Here is a 27,500-nt window from a genome sequence, read left to right as displayed (position 1 = left end):
GCGTACGCTCACGGACGAAATTGCGCGCGATGGTTTTTGGTGTTTTTCGAAGCTAATGGAGCGTAGCGGAATGTTATCTGGAATATTGTTTGTAAGAAATATAGTCTAGAGACAAAATTGTAGAGGACTCCAAGATTTTTAGTATTTTTCGAAGCTAATAGTGTATAGCAGAATGGCATCTGGGATATAGCTATGTGAACCTGGCACCCGACTTTTCAAAAATTAATTCTTTTTTCGTGGAAAATGGTAGTATTTCGTTTGTACTTGATTGTACCGCCAACAGTTTCGTTTGTACTTTCATTAATTAATAAATGAAAACAATTAAAGAAATAGCTAGGACCCGACATCGAGATATTTAAAATCTGTTTTTTCCCCTATTCTTTACTAAACTTTAATTAAACTATCGAGGTACAAACGAAACGGAAAGCGGTGCGAACGGGTACAAACGATTTTAAAGAACAGGGAAAAAACAGATTTTAAATATCTCAATGTCGGGTGCTGGCCATTTAAAAAATTTTGTTTATTTATTAATCGATGAAGGTATAAACTATCGATGGTACAATCAAGTACGAACGAGATACCATCATTTCCCATAAAAAAAAATTAATTTTCGAAAAGTTGGGTGCCAGGTTCTGCCATAGTTCTAGAATATGGATACAATTAGAATCTCTTGTCGCGGAAGAGCGTTCTTTACTCCGGAATACCCGCCCCGGCACTTTACAAGTATCTGGGCGATAACGTCTTTATAGTCCGTATAGTTTACGCTAATTCGTTGCAACGTTGGCAAGCTAGCGAGGCAAAGGGTATTAATCGCCAGCGGGATCGCTCGTCTTCGGGTCGTTTAAATTAAGCCGAAGAAGGCCCTGGCCGTCGTAAACGACGGAAACGAATCTTTAATACGGCGTCTTCTTGCACACTATCAGTTCCATTAGCATTCACGATCGCGTTTATTTCACGGGGACGGGTATCGAGCGGCTCGTTTATTTTCGCTAATTAATTCCAATTTATCGACGGCGATATAACGCCGCGCGGCACCCACCACCGTCGCGCTCGAATCCCTGCGGATTTTCTACCGATTACCACCTCGCCCTCTCCTAAATTTCTTTCCCACGGTACCTCTGGATTTTCCCCTCTGTTTACCCCTCTCCCGGGCCGTCCACCCCCACAGACTCGCCCTTCCGCATTTTCCTACAGGCCGAATCGAAATCTCTGTTTATCCACCTCGTTTGTATTCTTAAACGCGAACGAGTTTCGTCGATTCGAGTATTTATGATGAAAGTTTTATGGGAGGAGCTGAGGAGAATGATCTTTGCGAGTAAGATCGGGTTTGTTAGTTGAATCAGTCGCGTAATCAATCTTTCTCGAAATTATTCCCACAATGGTGTTAGGCCACGATCGTTGCAAAAATTGTTAGAAATTCTGTGCACCTAAGATGTCTGAAATATTACAAAAGCTTACAGGTCACTCAGTCATAGATTGAACGACAGTAGTTGAAAATCGACTTACTAGAACATAGGACAGGCAGAACTAATTTATTATTAAAGCGAAACTAATTACATTTAAAAGAGAAAAACGAAACCAGAATGGTTTGCAACCATAAAAAAGAAAGGAAATGATTCAACAATTTTTGTCACTTCCCCTTTCCCTTTCCTCTAGACCTCTTGTAATTTCTATAAATGACGAGAGCTCCGCTGTTACTTCCTATTTATTTTCAGGAATGTCGCGTACAGAAGCGACGTAGGCGGTTCGTTGAATCAGTGTCACGGATTCCTTCCGCTTCGAGAAGAAAAAGGACCCAGTTCGTGGTCCCGGTTCTTCCTCATGGATCTCTCCCACGTGAGCACATGTGCGCGCCGGGACGAGTGGCGGTCGATGCTTTTTCCGAGGGTGGACAAGAGGACAATGGATCGGTAGGGTGCCTTCGCACCTCCAAGTCGGCTTCCAGTCGATTCCACTGTACGTCCTCTCGCTGGAATTCCCTTGACGGCCCTCCTGCATCCGAGGACACCACCCTCGACTATTTTCTAGCGTCGAGCCGAGGTTAGCCTTATGAATTTCTAACTGTCCGGGATTTCCAACGCGTGCGGACGCAAAAACGCACCGAATGACAGCGATGGGCAAAACCCTAGGTTTCGAATAAATCTGAAGTCTACCGATATGTTTGTCTTATTTTCTCTTTTGTACGTTTTCCAGAGAAGGAAGCGAGACAATCACATCGGCTAACTTTAGATTTATTCGAAGTGCTTTCAAATGAAATTGAGCTTGCGCATTCTTAACCCTTTGCACTCGAGGCCTCTTTTCTGGTATCTGTCAGCAACTCGAGATGCTTTCTTAGGCCGATCGCACACGGGCGCAACTGGTCAGTTTCAAACCACTCTGAAACTAATTGCATGCGACCGTGGATCTAGATAAAACTAAGATAGTGGAATAGGTAACACAAAGAGTGGAAACGGTTTGGAACACTAATTTCAAATCGGTTTCGTCGTACGCGATCGACCTTAGTATTGTATTGTCGACGAATGCTAAGGTTAGATTAACTTCGAAAATGAGATCTATAATTTGAGATTTGAAAATCAGACCACCCTCTTACCCCTTCGACAATTATTTTATGGATACTTCGAGTTCGAAAGAAATTAAACCTAAAGGAAACCTAGAGAGTACTACTGAGAGTCACCTCTCCAGTGCAAAGAGTTAAATTTCTGTACCTCTTCAACGTTTTACAAACGAAAGCAGAGCTTCTTGGTTTAAAATGAAAGAACGACTCCGCTTGGAAAATATGACAGGTAATTAAACTGACATCGGCAAGCGTGGTGCGGCGCTCGTTATAAGAGCGTCGGGTAACCAGAGGATCGATCCTCGATTCGATTCTTCACAGTACGCGAGCACGCGGGTGGTCTCGGACGGAAACGCCTACACGAGGAGGATCCTGATGGCCGCGCACTTTTATGTACGCCTGTACGCCTTTAACCGTTGGATCCCAATCCTCCCTAATTCTCTGTCTTTATTTGCACCTCGTTAATTCTTTATACGTCCTCCACGCGGTGCGCAAATCATAAGTTGTTAAGAGTAACGCCCAAAATACTCTGCACGCCTTCGCCACTCCACTTGTGCGTGGACAGTGAACACGTGAGAAACTACCTGCTTTACAAGTTACAAGAAATTCTACTTAACAAACACAGGCGCGAGTCGGTTCCGTTGCAATAAATTATATACACTTCCTTTAACGTTACTCGAAGCTTAATGCGTGGGCACATGGATTATTATTGATTTTTATACAACAATGATTCTGATTCAGCGTTATTCGTTTCGAGCTTTCAGAAAAACTGGATGGTACACACTTTAGGAATTTTTTTTCGCAGTTTATTAAGTAGAGAATGATTCCGATGATTTGTTTTATTAATAACACTATGCAGAGGAAGTGTAAAAATATTTTTTTATCGATTTTATACAATTTATTTATTGATTTATATGAATTTTAAAATAGCTGTCGATATTGGTACTTTTTAGTATATAAGTACTTTACTATACCGTACAAATTTACCCTGTAAAATCGAAGCGTAAAGAGCTTCAAACCAATGGAATTTCACGTACGGCGCGCGATGGCGAGGAGAGTGAATTATTTTGCCCACAGACGGACACCTCTTTCTGCTATGTTAAAGCATGCCGCATCGGCGCGTATACTATTTTTATCATTTGTGGGCAAAGACAGTTTTGGCTCGCTGCATTCCAATCCTGAGAGATTTGCGAGCCGTTCCGATTTGGCAGCCGTACACCCATTGTCGTTCAATTTCCAAAACAGAACAGAAAAGAGAAAGAAACTAACTTTTACATGAATCAGACTAAGTACTGGCTGTTCGTTGTGGCAGTACTAGCAATTTATTCAATTATTAATTAGGTTTGGGGCACGTGAAACTAGACAAATGGAACTTTAATTACGCTCGACATCTTTTAAACATAATGTACAGGGAGCAAGCCATCTTATAGCTATATCCGACAATTTTTTAGAACATTCATATACGAGTCAAACATCCCGGTGTCTAAGGCACTTTCCTTCTTCCTATCTTATAATTAACTCACGTATCTACCTTTATTTTTACTAATTTAATATACAGCGCACGTGTAGTAAGTAATAATACTGCAAGGTGTGGCTAGATGACTATTTCTATATCGTTACCAGTATACTTTTATTACGTATTTTGTTATACACACTTACTATACATTCTTCCCCTAATAATAAATAAACTAGCTATGCAACTAGATCAGTTAGACTAACTCAGACCAAGAAAATGTGTTTCTGTTGTCTATTTCCCAAACGTGAATTCACAATTTATATACTTTGTTCGTGTATCGTGTGGCTCGCAACGCTGTTATTTTGAGGAACTGAAGGGGTACGGTAACCCGAGCATGGCAGGTAAATGTCCTGCAAGGTAGCGGAGCCAATTTGGCGAGATAGGACGTCGAGGAAACTTGATAGATGAGGAGAAGCGGCTGATACAAGTTACGTTCGCAGGGGTGGTCTTTATTATCGTTATTGCCTCGTGTATACCGTTCCGTTTCCACCATGCTGGTATGAATTACAAATTAAAAATGACAAATTACAATTGTATTACGAGCCATTCGCATTGGTTTATTTATATAATTGCGAATTGTTTATATTGATTTATTTATATCGTGCCAAATTGTTCCAACTACTTCAATTTCACGTCCTATTACAACTAGTAATTCTCGGTAACTGGTATCGAGGGACGGATGTCGAAGCAATCAACGTCATCGATAAGTGATCTAAACGAACGCGATCGAAGGAGCACGGTCAATCCTCTCTAAGTGTCGCGCCAATTTTCCATCTGCGTGTCACGTAAGCGAACCAAATGTTCCTTGGATTCCAGGCGTAACCCTAGCATTTACTGTTCCACGTTTCTCATTTTAGACCTTCGGGAATCGACGATATTTTCCCGTATAAAATATAGCAAAAACCATCTTGAAATATTCTCTACGAATAAAAGCGGTCTTCAGGGAGCAAGGCTGGGTCGGTCAGGTTCAAGCGCTCTCAAACACTTCGATGGCGAGAAAATAAACAGTCGACGCACCCGTTTCGGGGGCCGTCAACTCTGTTTATTTTTTTATTCTCTCCTCTTCGTGCTCCCACTGGGATCCTAGACGAAGTAACCAAAGAGAGACCAAGAGAGTGTTTGATCGTTGGGCCAGATGGATCGCGTGTATACCACTTTCCTCGCGAATTCGAAAATTCTACGCGTTCCAGCACGTCGACGTTGCTGGTATTATTATCGATGAATTATCATCTCGAATCGTGGCTATTTTAAATCCTCGGGGCGGAGGAGCTGGTTAACCTTTTCCGTTACGATAATTTTTTGTCGTCGAACTTATTATTATAGGTGCTAGTTCAAAGAATTAAATTGAAACTGTCAATTTTATAGACTAAACTTTGCGATTTGTCTTAATATGAGAATTACGAGAAGCAAACACAGATGTCGTAATTGAATTTCTATGTAATTACGATGTAATTCGATCGCGTTGCATGTCGATTACATCTGTAACTAAAACTTTTCACTTAATTCAGTTGCTAGTTACTGTAATCACGAATCTAATTGAAGTACAATGTAATTTACATGGAATGTAACTGAAACACAACTCTGTTCAGATATTACGAATCTACAAGTAATAACGTATAATAAATTAATACAAATGTCATGCACCTTTTAAGCCATTACTCTGCAGCAATCTCTCAAGTCGGCATATTTCTTAATAACCATCGCAAGCAGAAACTCAATTTTCCGAATGGATTTACACCACTCTAATGAACACGAAACACCACCGTCTTCCCTGTTAAACGACAATTTAATCCAGCCACAAGCTCCGCCAGGACAGACGCTTGTAAGAATGGATGAGTTAACACGACCTGTCCAGTTAATAGGTTAAAATGATGGTTTATACACGGGTTAGTTAGCTGGCCACACGAGAATTATATTTCACCGATCATCCGTACACTTGGGAGATCAACGATCAACAAGAATATACATGATGGAACATCGGTTATACCCGGGGCCATTATTTCTCCCAGTCTCTCAATGGCACGCTTTAAGAGAATAAATCCTCCTTATAACTCGATCCTATACGACGCTCACGAGCGCTTTTCGCGCTGTTCGATACAATTCAATAATCAATTAATAATGTTAACCGTTAACGCGTTCATCTTTTTAACTATGGAACTAAATAACATAAAAGTAAAAGCGAAAGAGTATTCGCGAACGGGTGGACCGGTTCGAGGACTGTATAAATGAATTTTTATTTTAACAGTCTATTTATTTTCGTCTGTTGCTTAAAAGGGTTTGGACGGCGAGCTGGATGATTAATCAGGGGAGCTGTCTAGTTGTTGGTTATGTATTTTATAAACTATGTAAACAATTACATGATATTTAAAATTCTGCTTGACGACCTATAACTTAACATTGTGTTCTCCTAAGACAGTTGACGAACACGCCATGGGTGAATTGCAACAACAACAAAAATACGATCGACTCTTTTTTACATGTATGGATATTAACCGATTTTCGTGGTCGTTTTGTAGTTTATCTCCGAATGGTGTACCAAGGTACGGGTTGGTTTACACAGGCAGCTACCATTGTCGATTCCTCTTCTCTAATGGTGGCTATGTGATTAAGCGCTCAATCTACGCGAGACAATACGACGTCCCACCCGGCCAATTTATCGAACACCCACGAGGATACTTCCACGTGGACGTGACTCGTGTAAAGAGAAGAAATAACCGAAGGTCGGACGGGTCATCCGAAGAAAACCTCTTACCTTCCTGTGAGGATCTTTTCGAACCAACTTTCGAGGTTCGACCAAATTTGGACGAGTTTAATCATACCTAACGACGCAGCCTTGCGCCTCGTTAGACTTTCGTTACTTCCTTATACAGGATGAGGGCATTTAAAATAACCCACCTGAATGATTACCTTACTTTTAGTAAGTAGACATCAGAAAAAAAGAAACTCGAGTGCAAAGTGTTCAAAAACAACATCAACCTATGGATAAGCCTAATATCGTATAGTTGGTGCACTCGACTCCGAACTCTGTCGCGTTATATTCCAGACGCATCTGGCTAGAAGTTCTTGCGCCCCTTTCGGTTCGCGTACCGGCCACTTGATTAAAAGTTGCCTCTCGCGATTCGCCTCGCGAAAGAAGTCGAGCGAGGGTTACTCAAACGGCAACTCCCGACCTATTCAGACCGCTAATAGCCCAAACCGAATCCAGCACGGTGGCTGAGTGTTTCCTCTGTCTAAACGAAGGAGAATAAAACCGCGTCACGTATACAACGCCGCCGCGGATCGCCCTCACGTACTTTCACGGACTTTCGAAGAAATACCGCGACTGGAAATTTTATTGGCGTCGGGAAGAAGAGGGAGAGATCCGACTGCAGATCTAACACGGACCTAACCTAGGAACGATGTCGGGAAACTAAACTTTCTTGAGGGCGAATCGAACTAACGGACGCTTTGCAACGAATAACAATTCTGAAGGAATGGTTTGGAGAGCCAGAAAAATTCGATCTATTTATACGTACCTTGACAATACTGAAAACAAAAAAAATTCGAATGTTTTTTTAATCGCATTGCATAGCCAATCGAAAACTGATCAACATTTGTTTAAAATATCTTTTTGTCAGATTATCGCGAATACTTGAAAAATCGTGGAAAGTGTTACGCGGGACATCCTGTGCATTCTAGTCTTGGTTCAAGTACCAAAGCGGGATATAAAATTGGAGAAATATGATCGTTCTCGATCCAGGAAATTCTACAAGCGATAGAAACGTTAAGATAACTCAATTGAGCCTAATAGAACGGTATCTTTTCAAGCAATTCGAGTATTCGAGGTCCAATGAATTCCTTCCAATGAATCCAGACATAAAGAATTCCAGACGCATTTCGCGGTAGCGTTCCCGATGCCATTCACCGTAGCAGCCTACTTCGCGAGAGACGATGACCATAAAACGATCATTGATTTCGTTTCGTTCGGTTGCCAAACGCAGCCACGTTATCTTGCCAAGAATTCGAAACTAGCGTGCGATATTACGCGGAACTGGTGGTAACGTGGAACGTTACTCTGCGTGTGATAGCAATGGTTACATCGTTCATGAAAGAAACGAGTAAAATATCTTAGAAATGCTTATATGCAATATTTTTATTCGGTGTTTCTTCTCAGGAAAAAAAGAAAGAATAATTGGCGGCTGCAAAGGGTTTTCCTATTAAACACATCAAATTCACTTCCCAATCGGGTACGTCACGAAATCCAGCCCGCGTGGGAGGTTGTCGACAGTCAAGAATGGCATGCAAGCTGGAATCAAAGATCGTAAATAGCGATTTATTCAGGCGAGTGAGGCAAACAAATTCGATGACACTCCTACGAGCGCGAGATCGTGCAGCTTTCTAAGCTGGGAAGCTTTATCTAAATCGTCGGGACGGTATCGGATGGTCCGTTGTCTTCCGATCGATTCACCTCGAACGCAGCTAGCGATTTCGATAGTCGCTAGCTGTGGATGCGCGTTGTAATCTTGGCTGCAAACGATGCTACGCGGATGATAAGGATAGGATAAGGCCACATTTTTTTTTTTTTTTTTTAAGGAATTATAAAATCTCGGCTTTTTGCGCGATAGTAATCCGAGTACCGTTCGAGCCGGGAAGATTAACCATTGCAACGCTGAATACTCCGACAAAACGATCCGCGTGATTCGACGCGAATGTTCGTTATTTTATCGAAAACCTCGAAGTCAATATACAGAATTGATTTCTGATAGGGTTGTCCGGAAAGTCGATGACGATTTTTGGTATGTGGTACAGGTCTGAATATATCGAAGTGATTGAAAACAAATAACATCTATACATCCCTTAAAAGGTGGAAAGATTGTGGAACAAAATGGCATCTATGTAATTCAATAAATATATATTAAAATTCAAACGTGTTTTTGAAGTTTTCTTAGAAATTGGCACGAACTTTCCGGACAACCTAATATTTATTCTACTGGTATCATGTCAATAGGAAAAAAAAAAATAGAACGGTTGAAGTTTTATCCATGATTTTCAGGCTTCCGAAGTGTGGCGTCCCCCTCAAGGGGTTAAAATTCCTACAGGATAGTTAGGACTGACGTGCATAGTCTGAGATTCTCACAAAATTCTCCCTGATTACATGTGTGTCGATCTCCGCGCTCGAGCAGTGTTATTATGGTCACGGGTGCGAGCAAATAATTGCGAGGGGAAAAAACCAAGCAGAAAATTGGTGTATGTATAACCGTAATAACCGCACCGAGAGTTCCAGCGCAATTCTGCCGGAACACACGGATCGCGACGGTGTAGTTTCCTCGAACGTGTGCTATCCTCGTCGTTGGATGTGTCGGACGTCCGCGATAATAACGTGCCAACATTTGCTTTCCTTCGGATTTTCACCGACCTCTTACTGCATCGTTTCGTTTTGTAACGAATTTCGAGGTTGAATACAAGAGAAGTCTTCCTTAGTTCGGATAGATGAGAAATTCTAAAGAATTCTAGTGAAAATTGAAATTCTGCAGAATTCCAGTGAAAATTGAAATGTAAAAATGACCATATGTACCTTAAAACGTACCCAAAGTATTTCCAAAGTTTGTACACAAATTGCAAAAATTCTTTCTCTATAACAAAAAAATCGCAAAAGTTATTTAATGCGATACTTGAACTCTTAACGTGGTTTCTCTCCCTAGACAAACGTCACATTCGAGGACACTTGGAACGGTAACGAGTCCACCATGCAATAATCGACTATGCGTGCTCTTCGCAATAAACTTTGACCAAAAGTCGAGGACGGTATCCCCGTCTATGGGAAGCCTGCGTGGGAGTGAACGCGTTAAATCGTAACGCGGGCAGAGGTTAGCTTCGAACCGCGGACGGTAACGTAAGAAGAGGACGAATTAAGCCACGACACGCTATTACAGGATTGCGAAACTTCTCACGCCTGGGTAAGTAGTTAAACGACGGATAATGAAATTCTCTCGGCTGGGACAAAGGTCGTTAAATGGTAGAGATAAAACGTCGATGGAGTGATGGAGAAAGGCCACCAGAGGGGAGAGAAAAAATGAACGTGCGTTAGAGAGGTTAAGAAAGACGGAGAGAAGAGAGAAGAGCGAAGAGTAAAGAAGAGAAGGAGAGGGCGAACGAGGCGAGGCGAAGCGAGGCGAAGCGACAGAAAAGCCAAGACGCGGTGACGAGACAAGTTCCATCGTTCCATCGAGCGGTTTCTAAAAGGCGCTGGCAAGGCGAGGCCATTTAAGGGAATCGTGGCCAAAGGTGCCGGTGACCTCGTTGATCCTCCAACTGGTTCCGAACGTATCCGCGGAGGATCTTTTGTCGTTTTGCGGTTTGCAAATCGCGCGGACGACAAAGGGTAACGCGGAGACCGAGGAGGAAACGAGAGCTCGGCCTGTCTTGGTCGATAAGCGGGACGGGAGACAGTTTAAGGTGCGCAAAAATAAAGAACAGAAGCGGAGCAAGAAGCTGCGAGTGGCCAGACAAGGAGAAAAGAGAAAGAGTAAATCGGTGGACGGCGAGTAGTGCGCATGCGTGCGCGCGAGTATGCGGTCGCCGTTTATTTCGGGACGAGCGCGAACGCTCCGTCCTCCCCGAATACGAACGGCGAAGCAACACCGTCTCGTTATTGTTGTTATTGTCGTTGACTCGGTACCGTCCTGGCTGCGCCAACCAACTTTAACGGGAAACGCACTGCCAAATCTGCCAAATCTCCCTCTTTGGGACGAGTCGCGTCGGGTTTTGCTTCATCAAGCCAAGGGCTGCTCACTCAATGCTTATTTAGATGGGAACAACGTTAAAGTATAAAGATAACAGTTTCTAGAGTTTCATAGTCATATCAAAAACCTCTGCATACCAAATTTTATCGAAATCCAGGTACTTTTATCATTTTGGTCCGCCATCTTGGATCCGCCATTTTGAATTTATAAATTTTAATATCAGATTTGAAATCAGCGCACTTAAAAACCTCCGCATACCAAGTTTCATCCAAATCCAGACACTTCTCCTATTTTGGCCCGCCATCTTGGATCCGCCATATTGTATTCCTAAATTTTAATATCAGGTTTGGAATCAGCGCACTCAAAATCACCCGCATACCAAGTTTCATCCAAATCCAGACACTTTTCCTATTTTGGTCCGCCATATTGGATCCGTCATTTCGATTTTCGAAATTTCGAGTTCAGGTTTCGAATCAACGACCTGAAAATTCCTCGTATATTTCCCTTTTCATATTTTTGTCTAACGATATTTTACTAACAATATTTCTTTATATTATTTTATAATTTCTTGCACACTAAAATTGTGCACTGTATGCATTATGTCGATATTTAATATATATTTTTGCATTTCTGCATATTTTCATGGATATCCCAATATTCTCATTCGCTATAAACGCATAAACGTGGACTACATATCAAGTCTACCTTATAAAACTTATAAAGGATATTTCTTTAGCACTTCAACATCAAGAAAGTTTACTTAAAGTTGCCTGAAAATCGTTCCACGATATTCCCTCGGTGATAAAAGTTGAAAGAAAAAGGAGTGCAAATTTATGCGTACAAGTTTATGGTTAAATGCGCTCGATTAATTACCAACATGGAGTGGTTTGCACACCGAATACACCTATCGGAAAAAAGAACGCCATTTACGGGATGACTTAATACTTTCGTATTATTGAAAAAACTGGTTATGCTGAACGTTTATGAAACATGTTTCTCTCGGCCGGGGCAACATTGCCCGCAGTTACATTTTATCGATTCATCGGTTTCGCAGGTTTCCATGTATCCGCGGACCGTTTCGTTTTATACGCGAAACATTTATAAAAATGAAAAACAACGTTCCCTGAAAACTCGCTGTCGCGTACCAGCGTAAATATTTCAATTTGTCCGCGCAACAACAAATGGCGCCCGCATGGTATATGCGTGGCGTTCGAACGGTTCCTGAAAACATTCGTTTTAAAGGAAAATAAAGTCACCCTTGTCGCGAAAACTTGACCAATAAAACATGAGCGACACAGATAACAGTTTTTTTTTTTTTTATACAAATAACATACATTTCCTTTCTTTAGCATTGTTTCTTTGTTTTTTGTTGGGTTTTAAAAAATTATACAAGGGAGCTTTTGTAGGAAAATGTTCTATACTTTATCATAAAATCACACGTGTAAATATAATTTAAGCAATTGAGAAGCACTCGTCATTAATATACCCAATAAAAAATAAAGAGTTACGAACGTCTGTATCTTTAGAAAATTAAATTGAAAAATTTAGCCTCGTACTGGATCGAATAATCCGCGACAGCGTCGGCAGAGCGCGCGCCGTTAGGAGCGACGGAGAATCCAGGAACGAGAATACCCGCAAATCGGGGAAGCACCTGTGCGGGAAAGAAAACGTGTCCATCGAGTCGTGGAACGACACCGTGGAGACGCGCATGCGTGCCACCTCCCGTGCACGTGTGCACGTGTGCGAGTATCTCGTGCGTGCGCGAGTAGACCGTAGGGAGAGGGAGAGAGTGCTTGGTGCACTCTCGAGACACCGTGTTTCACGGCAGACCGCGTGGCAGCTCCTGGATTTATTTATACGTCTCGCGTACCTAGCTACATACGAACGAGCCGGTGCCAGTGTACGGCTGGTTCGCGCTCGGATAAACACCCCGCGCGATACGCCAACTATCGCTTGTATTTATGGACGTCCGAGCAACCTTTCGATTCGGACAACTAATGCGAGGCGAAATTTATCTTCGCCCCGAATCACCCTACACCCTCGCGACACCGCAACGGTGCATCGCTCAACGGACCTCTCGATTTCCTAAAAGGGACGATTATCGAAGTTTCGGGTGTAATCGATTATATTTAACGCGACTTATTGTCGTAAATAATTATAATTCAGATAGGAGACTTTCTTGAGAATAGCTACTCGATATATAGACGAAAAAACATTTTTTTTTGGTTTGTTTTGGTTTCTTTTTGTTTTTGGTTATAGAATTTAAGTGCAAGATAAGGATAGAATAAGGTAAGATGAGGGTAGTTTTAAGGTTAGATATAAGAAGGAAATTGTAAAAAATCTATAAATGGGAAAAATGGAAGGGGAGCCGTGCGAACCTTTTGAGAGAGCATAAATAAATATTAGGTTGTCCCAAAAGTTTCTTTCGTGATTTGCACTCAATTATTTTGTGCGGTAGTGTTTATATAAATAGACAATCTGATGTTGTAACAGTAATGGAGCAAAATGAATCGTACACAATTCAATAATGTAACATTAGACATAAAATATTGTGTATGTATTACTTATTAATAAAACGAAAGAAACTTTTAGGACAACCTAATACATACATATATAGACGAAAATGTAAATGAAAATTGAAAAACTCCCCCATTTGCAAACAAATTGAAATTGTTCAATGTAATTCGTACGACCGCAATTATAAATTGAAATTGTAGTGTACATACGAGATTAGAAAATATTTAAACCCTGAAGTTTAATAATTAATAGGAATGAATTATTTTACGATTGTATATAGAAAAATCGCTCTCACCAACGCGCATCTAATCTTTTACAACTAACAGACATCTAACGCCTCCTGCCAAGCCCTTAACAGCCCACACGGTCTTCTACGAGTGCATCAGCAGTACACAGTGCGTAAAAGTGCGACGTGACATCATCGGAAATCGCATTATTGGCCTGCTTTTCATCGAAGGGACATAAATATGCAAATTTTTCACGGAATGAATTGCAAATGTTTTTAGTCGAGGTTTCATTAAGACATCGGATAAGGATGTGGTACCAGCGTGATGGTTGTCCTGCGCATAATGCACTCATCGCACGCAATCTACTCAACAGAGTATTTCCTGATCGCAGAACTGGACGTGTTGCAGGAGTTTGATGGCCGTTTAATAATTCTCAAACCGATATTGAGTCGTAACATGCTATCTTGCAGAGTTAAAACGACTGCAACTGAATATCTTAAAGAGTGATTCAATTACATTTGTTGTGATAACCTGCTGTGGTATTTTCTGACGTGTTAAATTCTATCGTAACATAGTATTTTTTATTATTGCCTGTTTATTATAAGTAGTATAATTTATAATTCTGGTTCAAGTAGAAATACGTGCTGACTATATTTAGTATGAGAATTTACTATTTTTAAACAAAAACGTTTATTTAGAAGGAAAGTGACAGGAACAGGTTTGTAATACAACCCCATCAAAATTCACTTTCTAAGTCGTTTCGTCTCTTCGTTGGCAACGTAGGAACAACGCCGAGACGGTAATCTTGGATCGATCTCGCTTCATAATTTCTTTTTCCGCGACAATCCCCGCGCGATCGCTTGCGCAACAGTTGCGCAACGACGTGCACGCGAGACTTGCTGAATTTCGAATGTCAGAGAAAGATTCATGCCGCCGCAATTTCGCTGCTGTCTGCTAAACGACAAACTGCGCGGCGTCTCTGGAATTTCCTTCTAACGCGAGGAAAAATTCAGCACGTTTTGCATAACTTCGCGGGGTAAATCTACTACGGACTGAATTGTTCTACGTATCCTGGCGTTATCTATGCACTATCCGTTATTTGCGGAGCGTAACAATAGCGCTAGATATACTAAATGAAAGGATTCGCGATACTTTTAATAATTGTGGATAGAATAAGATTCAAGCACGTATTCTCAACGATGCAACTTCTCTTGCCTCGCTTGGGAGTAAATCTTGCGCGGTGCACATGCATGCGTAGGTATGCACCGTTCACGAACATAAACGTGAAAATCGGCCCGGCGGAAAGGCCTCTCGCGCGACTGATATATTTCCTTTTCTCTTGGCCACGGTTGCAAGCAGCCCTGGACACGCGCACGCTGTGCTTATTCCAAGCGCCTCCAAGTGCGAGACTATACCGTACGCGAATTTCTCGAACTGCAGTGAATTCTCAATAAACCAATATGCAAAAGCACGTGCTTTTCAAATTACATTTGGCAATCATTGCGGGTTACATTTTTGATAAGGGATATGTTCGTTTACGTGACATTGCTGGGAGAAACTTAATTCAATTCGCAATTGTGAATTATATGTATACTGTACTTACATAGTAATTGTATCTAAGTTTAAGTGTAATACTGCAATGTGTACTGTTTGATGTAATTACAATGTAATTGTTAATATGTTCTGGAATGTGCATATTGCTAATAATCTCAGAGGGGGTTCAATAGCGTAGTAAATAAAAAAAATTGTGAGTTATTGTTGGGATATTTACTAAAATTCAACACGTAATTTTACTACAAAAATAAATGTACTGAGAGTATATGTACAACGTTATATCTGTCACTGCAGTGGCAGTCACTGAAGTGCATGAGAGGACTCTTCCTGTAGTTTACTAGAGACTAAACAGATGCGCTAAAACTACCCTGTTTACAGCTAGAAATTCTTTCTACGGTCTTCTTATAACGTTCATCGGTCAGTCTTGTGTAGCTCTTCGTTGAGAACAGATCACAGTAACAATTTAAAGAATAAAGCTAAAGTTAATCTATAAATTTAGTATTTTATTATTCATTTATACCCCATTTCCAATAATTATAATTGAAAATATTTATCGTCAGGTTTAAAGCCTGAGAAAAATGACAAAATTTTGATGAATAATTTTGTTGATTAGTTTACTCGGAAATAAATGTAAAGACTCCAGACTTAACGTATTAACCTTCGACTGAACTAAAATGATGTATACACAGTAGCCAACCAGAAACGAAAATCACTCAGATACCTCCGATACATTAATTTTGCCGCCGAAAAATCGTTCTCGAGATCGCTGCGAACCGACCTATAGGTGAAAAAGCGAATCAGCGTAGGAGGTAGAGAAGAAACAGTTGGCGATAGAGGGGGAAAGAGGTGAACCATTCATCTTGGAGGTCGCGACGACTCCCATTCATGCAAAACGCTTCGGCTTCGCATCACGGGGAAGAATAATCGCTGCACGAGCCTCGACGGAGGACTGCGGAGGCCGGGGGAGCGAATAACATTCGTGTAGTTCCGAAACGTGTCAAGAAAAAAAAAGAGGCACCGTCGACCGAATGCGATCCGTCATGCGAATCCCGCTCCGATTTTCTCGAAAGGGACTTCTTTACACGCGAGGATAGTCGTCAGTCAGAACGGGCTTCGTAGAGATAAACGAACGATAGACGAATAGGGCTCGATTAACCCTTTGCATCGGGAGAATATAGAACGTGCTAACAGGAAACGTGGTGTACTAAAAATAATGATAGCCGAGGGAGCATGGAATTTATTGTGATGGCACTGAAATGTAATCGCGTGACAATTGAATTTAATTCCAATTGGAACATAAGAATTATAAGTGAGAATTATAACCGAGAATTATAATTGAGAATTACAATTGACACTGTCACTATTATTACACTTACACCACCGAATACTATCGAATGTAATTTACTAGATTTTCTATTTGCAGCTTCGTCGCCGCCATTTTGTACTAAAATTATAATACAACAATTTATATTTATACTTCGATATGTTTTAAATAAACCCTGGAAAAAGACATCGTGTTCCTTTAGCGATACTCTCAAAATTAATTATCAATGTTCAATAATAAGAAAAATTCATATAATATTTTACGACGAAAAGTAATTTTTGGTAAAAACTAATAAAATTATTCACGAAACAATACATTTATTATATTCGTATATTTATTATATATATATTGCTGGGGACCCTTATCGACGTCTACCAGGATGTCCAGAACGAAACACCAACTCCCTGCTTTCCCTCCCTGCCTTCCCTCTTTCACTTTCACCCTCTTTTTCGAACAGCCACGCCACTTTTTTCAGAAGGAATCAACGCAACCGCGCGAACCTTTTTTGAGAATCTCCGCCGGTAGAAGGGGTTGCGCTTTTTCACGAAACCGACGACAACCTCGTCAGACGATGATGCGAAACCAGCGGAGACCCTCGAATCGCTGCAAGAAGTGTCCAATTTAAAATGTAAATTGCGCCGGATATTTGGCGTATCGCGGCGCGCGCTGCGAAATGGCCGCGAAATTAAAATGTAATTTAATTCGAGTCCTCCCCTTCGTCCCGTCGCCGCGTTCCTCCGTTCCGCGCCTTCGTCCTCCTCGCTTTTCTTTTTTCCACCGTCGCCTTTCCTCCGCTTGCTCGGCTCAGACCGTAACGAAAAGCGTTTACCTGCGCTCCGTACGACCGTCTTTATCGATTCTTTCGACTTTCCAACGGTGTATTTCGCCTCCTTTTTATAAGCGGATTTAGGAGCGCGAATTATCGTTCCCGCGTCGACTGTCGACCTTGTCGAGTCAACCGTGGGGAGGACCGTGACTCTTGACCTCTTCGTTGCGCCAAGGAAACCTCGCAGGTTACGACCCTGTTCTCGTTTGACGATCGACGATTGTTAGGTAAGACAATACCTCGATTACTGCGCTAACTTGGAACGGAAAAATCGTCCGATGATAGAGGTAAATCATGCGTCACGAAAAAAGGCGGATCTTTGTGGAATATTTTTAATACTTTTATTGTTACTAATGCACTCGAGTTATGAAGTGAATTTATTGTAATATATCATGGATCTATGTTATTGATTCATTCTAATCGGAGATCGGAATGAGAACCGAGAAGATTGCTACTTTTAATGTAATGTAATGCCTTGGAATTGAAGACGTTAAATAGTTGGTATTAAATGTATGATTGGTAATTTCTTCTTAATTATTTAACGTACATTTTCACTGCGGCACTCTGTAAATTTTCAAGGTTCCAAAGGTAAAAGGAAGGAAAACAGGACCCATAGACTTTAGAAGGTTCTTGGTGACGTGAAAGGGTCGGTTCTTGTTGCTGCTCGCCGTTAATTTGACGTGGCACGCGTACAGGCTGTTTATGGCAATGAATTATGCTCTCAAGGGTTCGTTTATACGACACGTAGTTATACGCGTAGGCACCGCGATTTTTGCTCGCGTACTTCTCTTCTTTTCCTCTTTCCTCCTCCTTTCGCTCGCCTTTGTACTCTTTAGACTTCCTCTTGGCCGTTTCTTTTTTCTTCTCGATTTTCACCTTCCCCGGGAATCTCTAGTTCAACCCCGAGGAATGTGAAAGCTCGAACACTTTTTCTTTACATTTTAGAACGCCTCTTTGGCAACTCGCTGCTCATTGTCAGACCTTTAGCGTGTATTGTTACAGCAGAGTTTCTTTTACATTACTAAAAAAAAAAAAAACAAAGAGTAGGTATGGACTGTAAATATTTTATTTCTTTAATACTTTAATAAAAAATTCGAGATTTTTCGACATCAAGATCGAGATCGTAGAAATCTCGTCTCGTCCCGTGCGGATCACTACATTTACCGCTTAAGGTACGTTTATATTCGACCGTTTCGATAATTAAATACGACTTAGGGAAATTACGGGCGTCGAGAGGAGCAAATCTGTATTCCCGCGTCACCGCGAGCACTCGCGAGCCATCGCCATAGCAACCGTTTAATTGGAAAAGGATCCCCGTAATAAAATCGTCGAGTGTTTCTGTCCCGCGATGCGGAGCAAAATCAACCGCGTCGTTCGCCTAATTGTTCACAGAAGGGCGCGACGAATTTCGAGCTAAGCCTCTTCATCGTTTTCTTCTTTGACTGTAATAATTTTGGCCGGGAGACCCCTTCCGATTCAATTTTTACTCGCCTGGAAGATGCTCGTCAAATATACGCGAGCACCGTCTCGCACTCGAAATCGTTTCGACGCGGATGCCACGATACTCCCGTTTCCGAAACGTTGAATGCAGGGTGTTTTCTCGATTTTATTACGATACCATTACGTATAAAGAAATTGCCATTTGTTTATAAAGAAAAATCATACGTATTTGAATCTTCTTTCAGTCACACATCCGAGAAATGAACAAACATTTTCAAAGGCTTTAAAACATCGAACCAATTCTATTTCGACATAACAAAATAGCAAGTACACATAGTTAATTTCTACACCTGATAATCGTCAAGTACATTTTTAATCCGATAGAAGAATGACAGTAACGAGATTTGGTGACTACTGAGTTCTGTATATATGTTATATTAACTTTCCATGTTCTCGATCTGACAATGAATCTATATACAAGTCTCAACCTGATCTCATTCTAATGCCTCTACAAAAAGAAAAAAAAAAAAAATGAATGCCAATAAAATAATCAATTAGTCGAAATGTCGTCTGTAGAGGAACAGTAAAATTGCTTGAAAATGTTTGACCTGAAGAAAATTTAGGTGTCGAGCGACGTCAACCCGGAAGCCACGAGACGTGGAAATCCCGTATTTCCACAATGCACGTCATAAATCGCGTGCGAGGTCTGCGTCACTTAAAACGCAGAACCCTAGCATATGTTACTTAAGCGCTTAAAATGTCGCAAGGGCTGAATCGCAAGAACAAAAAGGAATATAGATGACAAACATTGAAAGGGACTCTATGTATACCGCCTGGGACACTCACGGAATGGGCACAGACGGCATATGCAATTGGAAAGAGTGAAATTTCCAGGCCTCGAGTGGCGAGTGACACCCTTTTCTTATTCCACCGATTTCTATATGCGTTCTATAATATTACAGGGGAATCAAAAGTTTCTTTCCATTCTTCTTCCTTCTTTGTAAGTTTCCTTTTTTTTTTTTTAACACGTTTAACGTGACTGTGTGATAATATTTAAAAATTGTCAATATCCCTGTTTCTGTGTATAGTATATTTCGTATATTTTACGTATATTTTGAATTGTTTTAGAGAATAAATAGTGTAAATATTCAAGAGTTTTTAATATCTAAAAATGACCATTTTCTTCAAGAAAATGAAAACTTGATCAACTTTTTCGATGGTAAGAAGGGTAATGAAATATTTCGTTATAAATATGTCCATAAATAAATTCGACACGTCTGTATATTTACAATGAAACGTTCATTCGGAAACATCCAACTTGTAATTCGATTTAAACAATCATCTCCGGTAGACATTGCAAGTACTAATACTTATAACTGTAGTTGTATAAAGGAAATGTTATATTCATCAAGCTAATATAATAAGATCGAGAGTTCGTTTTCCTGTTTGGTTTGGTCGTTGGATGGCTCCGCTCCTTCATCCTGCATCCTCCATTCCCGATTCTCGAGTCTCCGTGCTTCGTTTTACTCTTGACGATCTCGTCTCTTACTCTCGTTCTCTATTTTGCCCACGCAACGACCCCCAGGGGTAGAGGCACTCCTTTCGGTTCACCCCTTAATTCGAAGCGGCGAAGCGTTGCCTCGAGACTCGTATATCGAGGATGTATGCTCAAATCAAAAACGTCGGGGCCAAACCACCCTCTAAAATCGTTTCGAATCGATAGGGGACGCCTTTTTCGCGCGGCTACCGCGGCAGACGAGGGTCTGTCGCGATTAAAAAAAAAAAAAAAAACGATAAGCTTCATCGTAATTAACGCTAAACTAACCACGATTTGTAAGTTTTCAAACTTTTGTCCACAGTTCTTGTGATACGACACAAGAATTACGTACGATTGTTCCGTGTATTATCGAATTTAATATGTCCTATATCGAACGAGACTCGACGGAACTATACTGGAATTAGAAAATCTGGTTCGAAAGGAGTTAAAACGCTAGTCGTTTAATCGATCACGGTAGAAATAGACTCGAATAAAAGTAGGTAGGTTTAGTGTTGATCGTGGTGCTATCTTTGGATGTTGATACGATGCTAAAGGTTAAAAAGGGAGTCTTGTTAAGGATTACTGCTGGCTAGGTTTAACCCTTTTAGGATGCCAACGAGGGGACGTTGTCGGTACAATAAATTCTGTGATTATTAGACTGGGAATGTTTGGATGAAATTTATAAGAGTGTGCATAAATGTAAGAATATTGAAAATATCAAGAATAATATATATGTTACTATACCAACTACAAATATATATTTAATATACATATACACGTTTCTGTGTGTATTTTTATAGTTGTTATAATAACATATATATTACTGTTGATATTTTCAATATTGTTACATTTATGCACACTCTTTTATATACATATACATATATATATATATATATATATATATATATATATATGTTTAGAAGGTAAGACTAATATTTTCAATTAAGTTTGGATCATTTTTTTGTATCTGTAAAAATACGACTTTGTATAAACATTCGCAGCCTATCGATGAAATCTGTAAGAAAAATAAATGTGTCAAAGTGTGGTACGTAAGAAAATTCGATCGAGAATGTCAGTAGTCGCTTCGAAGTTGAAGTTTGTGAAAAATCAATCGAAATGAAACATCTATGGATTCAGCCCACGCGTTTTACAATTATGTATCGCTGAAAGAGTCGTAACGACCATAGTTTCATAAATTATTCTACAGAAAATCGTTAGGTCCGCGACCTCTATTAGGTCTACGATTGGCGGAGGAAATCCGATGAAATGCCAAGAAACACCGAAGGGAAATTCTTTCGTCAGTTTTCCTTTGTGTTATTTAGTATTATTTAGCGTTTGCGAACAATTATACTCCTATTAGCCTCTAGAGTAGTGTTACCCCATAAATGCTAATAGAAAATCTAGCAAATTGCATTCGATAGTCGGTGGTATAAGTATAATAATAGTAGCAGTATCTATTATAATTGTCAATTGTAATTCTCAATTATAATTCTCACTTTCCAATTAGAATGAAAGAAAATCCTATTCCTTTTACGACACTCCCAAAATTAATGATCAAAACAGTCCCTTTTTTTTCAACCTCTATAGTAGTGTTACGCCTGAAAAGAATCCACAAGAGAAGCTCACAAAGAACGTAAGTCTAACCTTTGCATTCGTTGGCATCTCTAGCGGTGGCCCGTGCCCAGGGTCGGTCGAAATGGAACTGTCGGCACTTCTCGCAGTCCCTGCCGGCGGTGTTGTGCCTGCACTCGCAGGCGAGCTCGCCGTCCTTGCCCGGGATGCACCTTGCCGCGTGGCCGTTGCACTTGCACCTGCCGCCGACGGCAAAATCGGAGACGGCGTAGTGATGAGCTAGCGTGCTGGTGCCGATATTGCTCGCGAAGGTGGTGGTCGTGGGGGTGGAGACAGTGACAGCGGCGAAGCTCATCTCGGCGACGTCCACCGCGTCGTTCGATTGCATCTCCTGAGGAGCGATCACCTGGTGTACGGAAGGCAACGCGGTGGCCAAGGAATCGAGCTGTCCTCGAAGGAGGTTCTTCTTGGTCCTCTCGTCGCGGTCCCTCTCGCGTTTCGCGAGTTTTTCGAGGCTCATGTCCAATCCATGATCGCGGTCGTCATTGTTGCCGAGGGAGACTTGCTCCTGAGACGTTTGCTGGGCCACGTGGAGTCTATTGAACACGACCCTGACGTCGGTGGCGGTTATCCAGTCCTGAAGCACCGGAGAATTGTCGAAATCAGAGGCGGAAGGTCGTCCTTCGAGGGTGCTGAAGGCGATTCTCCCGACGGGCCCCAGTCCGTCGCCTCCGGTGTATCTGTGACTGTCTGTGCACCTCGCCTCCTGCTCGTTGGCCTTGGTGATGGGCGCCCTGTTCGGCCTGCCGTAGACTCTGCGGCACTGGGACGAGTAGAACTGGAACGGCTGCCACGTCTTCCCGTAGTCCATCGACTTGTAGATCGCGATGGAGTCCGGCTTGGCCGCCTTCGGGCAGAACTGCAGGCTGACGTAGGTCAGCTCGTACTTCTTCCCCAGGGACAGGGTCAAGGTCACGTTGTCAGGCGGCGCGGAGAAACTCTGCGAGGTGACCAGCGGCTCGCTTCGCCAGCAGGTCACGTTGTTCGGGTTGTTCAGGTCCGTGAGGTAGCTCGCCGGAAACCGTCGCCACGGTGTGCTGTCGTCGCAAGTGTGGCACTGACCTGTCCCCGTCGTTCCTCCTTGTTGCTCCGTCACGTCGCAGTATCTAGTCGGTCCGCCACTTCCGCAAGTCGAGGACGCTTCAACAGCGGCTCCGAACGCCGCGTTCACGAAGTCGGGGATGCAACGACGAGGTCTGTCCTCGTCGTAGCAAGGGTCCGAGGGGTGCTGCTGGCTGGAGAACGTGTTCGCGTACATCTCGCTGGCCACCGTGCTCCTGCAGAGGAGCAGGAGCCCTCCTAGGAGCAGGAAGATGCCAGAGGTGGATAGAATCTTCATGATTCCGATTTTTAGTAGGTTTCGACGGTTGCGATGACGGATTCGAGGCAATTGTCCGTCGATTCTTGGATATTCTCGGATATTTGGTCTCTATGTATTCAAATTTCGTGCAGGAAACCGAGGGTGAGGATTATCCAACCCTTCTTGGATATTTTGTTCTCTTTATATTCAAAACTCGACACCTTTCGGTCTCTGTGTATTCTCTGGTCGTAGGAAATCGAGGGTGGAGGCCTCGAGCTCGATCGGAATCGATCCCTACGCTCCTCTGACGCCAGAATTCATCGGTCTCGAAGGGTCGAGGAACATTTTTCGATTGTATTCACGATTATTTACTTTCTAGCGATTGGAATTGTAGGCAAGGGTTAAGAAAGATCTCTTGGAGGAGTCCGCAGAGATCTCTGCAACGTTTCCTCGAAGACGAGCCTTGGTGCGATCGAAAAGGTCCTTCTTAACCAGCTTCTGTGTATTTCATCGAATTTCTCCAATTTTCGAGCTCTAGTAATTCACCATAATTTCATTCCGATACGTGGATTGTTCATTCCAGTTTGTTGCGCGGTGCGCGAGCACGCGGAAGCTCCATCGAGACGGAGGCCACGAGAAGAGGCGCGAGAAACACGGCGGGTACGCGAGGAGCAGACCGACACGACGAGACTTTCCCGTGGGCGGCTCGCCGCTAACTGAATCACCGTTCTTGCACAGTGTGCATCCGAACTGTTCCGAGTCCCTCTCTGGTTCGCGCTCTCCCCACCCTACAGTCTTCACTCGCTCGTCCTGAGTCTCCCTCTCTGTTCGCTTTGACCGTGGGCTCGCACCCTCTTATCCGAGAGCGATTCCTCTCGGGCCAATCCCACACCGAGACTACTCGCGTCGGGACCCCACTACTCGCGTTCCGCCACGGTGGAGGATTCAGCTGCGCCCGGAAGCGGACCGCTCCGATAGATGGAACAGTGAGTAGGATACATCCGAAGATGATCGCCGGGACTTGGAAGCTTCGTACGTTTATTTTTCAATGGGTGCAGGTACACCTTCTATAGATTTGTCGGTAAACAAGGATTTCAGAGTAGAATCTATGGACATTTATGTCGGGTGTGCAAAATGAGGCGACGATACCTTCAAAGATGATACTATGAATACAGAAAGGATGAGATGATTTCACTTTGATTATTTGTTTTTCAAATTTCGAGTTCAGATTTGAAATCAACGACCCCAAAAACCCTGAGTACCAAGTCTCCTCCAAATCGGCTCACATTTTTCACTTTGGTCCGCCATGTTGGATTCGCCATTTTGAATTTCCAAATATCGAGTTCAGATTTGAAATCAGCTCTCCTAAACACTCCTGAACACCATGTTTCATCCAAATCGGCTCACTTTTTTCATTTTTGACCGCCATATTGGATTCGCCATATTGAATTTCCAAGTTTTGAGTTCAGATTTGAAATCAGCTCTCCTAAACACTCCTGAATACCATGTTTCATCCAAATCGGCTCATTTTTTTCATTTTTGTCCGCCATATTGGATTCGCCATATTGAATTTCTAAGTTTTGAGTTCAGATTTGGAGTCATCGCTTCGATAAAAATTCTTGAAAAAGCAAAGTGGCGTAACCCGTTTAGATCGCTCGCGGTAGATTCGCGAATCGCGAGACATTCGTGTGGCACGAACTTGACGCGAATAAAAAAATGTTCGTAAAAAATTGAAGGGTGTTGAATTCTAACTAACTAACGAGATCCTTTCTTCGAGGATCGGCGAGGATCGGCGAGGATCGCGTGACGGAAGCCTCTGCTCTCTCCCTCCGGCTTGTCCCTCTTGCTTTTCGACGTCCTATCTGCTGCATTCCCGTTCTGCTTTTTTTCCCGCTGGCCAATTCGACCGATAGACCCTCGCAGAACCCGCTCCATAATCCATGCACGCATCGGGACCTGTCTTCTCATCTAATCGACGGAAAAGGAACCTTTAGCATCGCAACCATCGCTGCCAGGATCTCCCCGCTAAATTCCACGAATTCTTTCCTTAATTTCGGGTTATCCGATCTATAATTTGATTCCCGGTTTTACTGTAACGTTCACGTCATCCTTTGGATCATGACAAATTGATCAGATGAAAAATATATACGTTGCAGCTTTCACGTTTTTGCGTGGGCCAGGTAATGACTGTTATTTGGGATAAATGGCGTTTCGTGTTAACTTTCGGGAGGGAGAATCGATAATTGTTTATGTTTCAAGTATTTTCTTAGCGTTAATTCATGGTACTAAAAATCGTACAATTTATTATTTTATACCTACTGTTATACATAACACCTACTTACATTTTCGTGCTTGTTCATTTTGTTACACCAAAAAGATCAATTTTCCTCTTTTTTTTTTTGGCATTTTATACTAAGTTTTTTATTTTAAAGCTGTAGCGGCGATGTTGGGCCTTTCACAAAAATTCCAGCAGTCAGTAATAAATTAGTGGAACACGTTTACCGAAAATGGAGGGTTGTCGTCCGAATAGCAATAGAAACTAGAAAAGAAGTGGAAGGTTGCTGGCGACCGGCATCCCTCGTGGAGTGAATGCCGTAATTATGTTTCGGACACCTTTTCGGTGGAATTCAGCTCCTAGAGAAACAGTTCTTTGACGTATTCTCGATGGAGGAGAATTCTCGTTCAATGGCTCCGTGGGATACCTTTAAACGATATTTCAAACGACCACCGAAACAGTGTCTCCCAAGCTTCGCTTTCTTCCCAACCTCCTTTACAAACGGAACCTCGTAAAACGCATTTTGCTTACAATTCCGGTATGATTATATCGGATGGAGAAATTAATTCTGCGAATTTCTAAACTTGGCATTTATTTCTAAAGAAAATCCATTCAATTTCAATTTTTAACCGACTTCGAAAAGGAGGAGGTTACTCAATTCGACATGTATATTTTTTTTTTTACTTAATCATACATTCTAAAGGAGCACATACAGTCTTTTTCACGATTCCTGTTAACACGTTGATCGCCACGTCACCCATATATGGGTGACAGTGTTTTTCACTGAAAAACTAGGAAAATTACTTTTGAAAGTTAACTGTCATAGAAAAGAATTTAATTGAGATACTCGAACTTTGATGACGTTACAAAACTAAATACCGCAATAAATGTTTCATTACGCAGCTTCCAATAGTCTGTAAACAAAATTTGAACACAGTAGGAATTTCCAAGAGTTTTAGTCTGGCAGTGAACGTGTTCAAAAATGACCATACTTACGATAAGTGTAAAGACGAGGGTAAACGTCGAGATATGACAATCGTCCCTGAAAAAAATATCTCGTAGGATCACGCGGCATGGACGATAAACGGCATTCGTTAATCGAATTAATTTAATCTGAAGGAAGAGCTAGACGAGCACGAGCGGTCGTGATGACGTTCTCGGCTTTAGGCTTTTCGGCTTAGGCCTTTCGCGTCGGATTAAAACTTTACAACGACCGTCAATCAACCAATAGCCCTTTTCTTTTGCATTTTTCCTCTTTCCGGATGTCGCTCAGCAAACTTCCGGCGAGTACAGGGAGTTATGTACGCCTAGGACCAACGTCAAAGTTGAATTCTCAAAGTTACATGGGTAAGTAAACTGTTCGGCATTCTGGTTTTTATATCTCGAGAATGAAATAACTGAAATATTATGTCATAGTATGTTCTTATAGGATGATTGAATGCTCTTCAAGAAAGGACTCTTGTAAAAATCTCGTGAGTCTAACCGATATAAAGTTACGAGTTGGTAAAGATGGGGTTGTAAACACATGTCTATTTTTTTTTGAATTTTGACTAGAATAGAAAAATGATTAGTACGGCAAGTGTTAGATTCTATAGTTTCAATCAAGAAATGATTCACCATATACACATTATTCACATATTCACATACTATATTCACATTATCTACCTTTTTTGGCACATTCTTATATTTTTTACATCGTAGTTATCATAATTCAGCTTCTAATTATTGTTTAGTACACTAATAATTGTTTAATACCTGGTTTTTTAAATAAATAAAAATACCGAAGAATGTGGCGCCATCTCTCAGTAAACCACCCAAGTTTGTAGTGAAATAGTTTCTATATAACATTAATTCTCCTCTTTTCTCTGCGTATTAATGTAATTTAACGTAGCCATTATCATAATTCAACGTCTAATTGTTTATTTGTACAGTAATAATTGTCTAATGACTAGCTTTTAATTAACAAAAAATGTGGTGCCATCTAGCGTCAGAATGTGAGAACTATTTCACGACAAACTTTGGCGGTTCGTGGAGAGATGGCGCCACCAAGATGAAAAAATTCAAACCCTAAATTCT

At 41.7% G+C, this 27,500-nt stretch overlaps 1 protein-coding gene across 1 annotated transcript in view; it reads right to left on the bottom strand.

The window, feature by feature from the left end:
* The window catches only part of LOC128893800 (netrin-3-like), a 78,059-nt gene extending 53,745 nt beyond the window's left edge, over nucleotides 1-24,314 (bottom strand). Inside the window, exon 1 of the mRNA XM_054155035.1 lies at nucleotides 21,862-24,314. Within this exon, the coding sequence (XP_054011010.1) occupies nucleotides 21,862-23,188 (1,327 nt within the window). The 5' untranslated portion in view covers nucleotides 23,189-24,314. The remainder of the gene's footprint in view (nucleotides 1-21,861) is intronic.
* Nucleotides 24,315-27,500: the final 3,186 nt, after the last annotated feature.

This window comes from Hylaeus anthracinus, unplaced genomic scaffold (assembly GCF_026225885.1).
Source record: "Hylaeus anthracinus isolate JK02 unplaced genomic scaffold, UHH_iyHylAnth1.0_haploid 3, whole genome shotgun sequence".
NCBI lineage: Eukaryota > Metazoa > Arthropoda > Insecta > Hymenoptera > Colletidae > Hylaeus > Hylaeus anthracinus.
The sequence above is the reverse complement of the archived record's forward strand: the minus strand, read 5'-3'. Positions and strand labels throughout refer to the sequence as shown.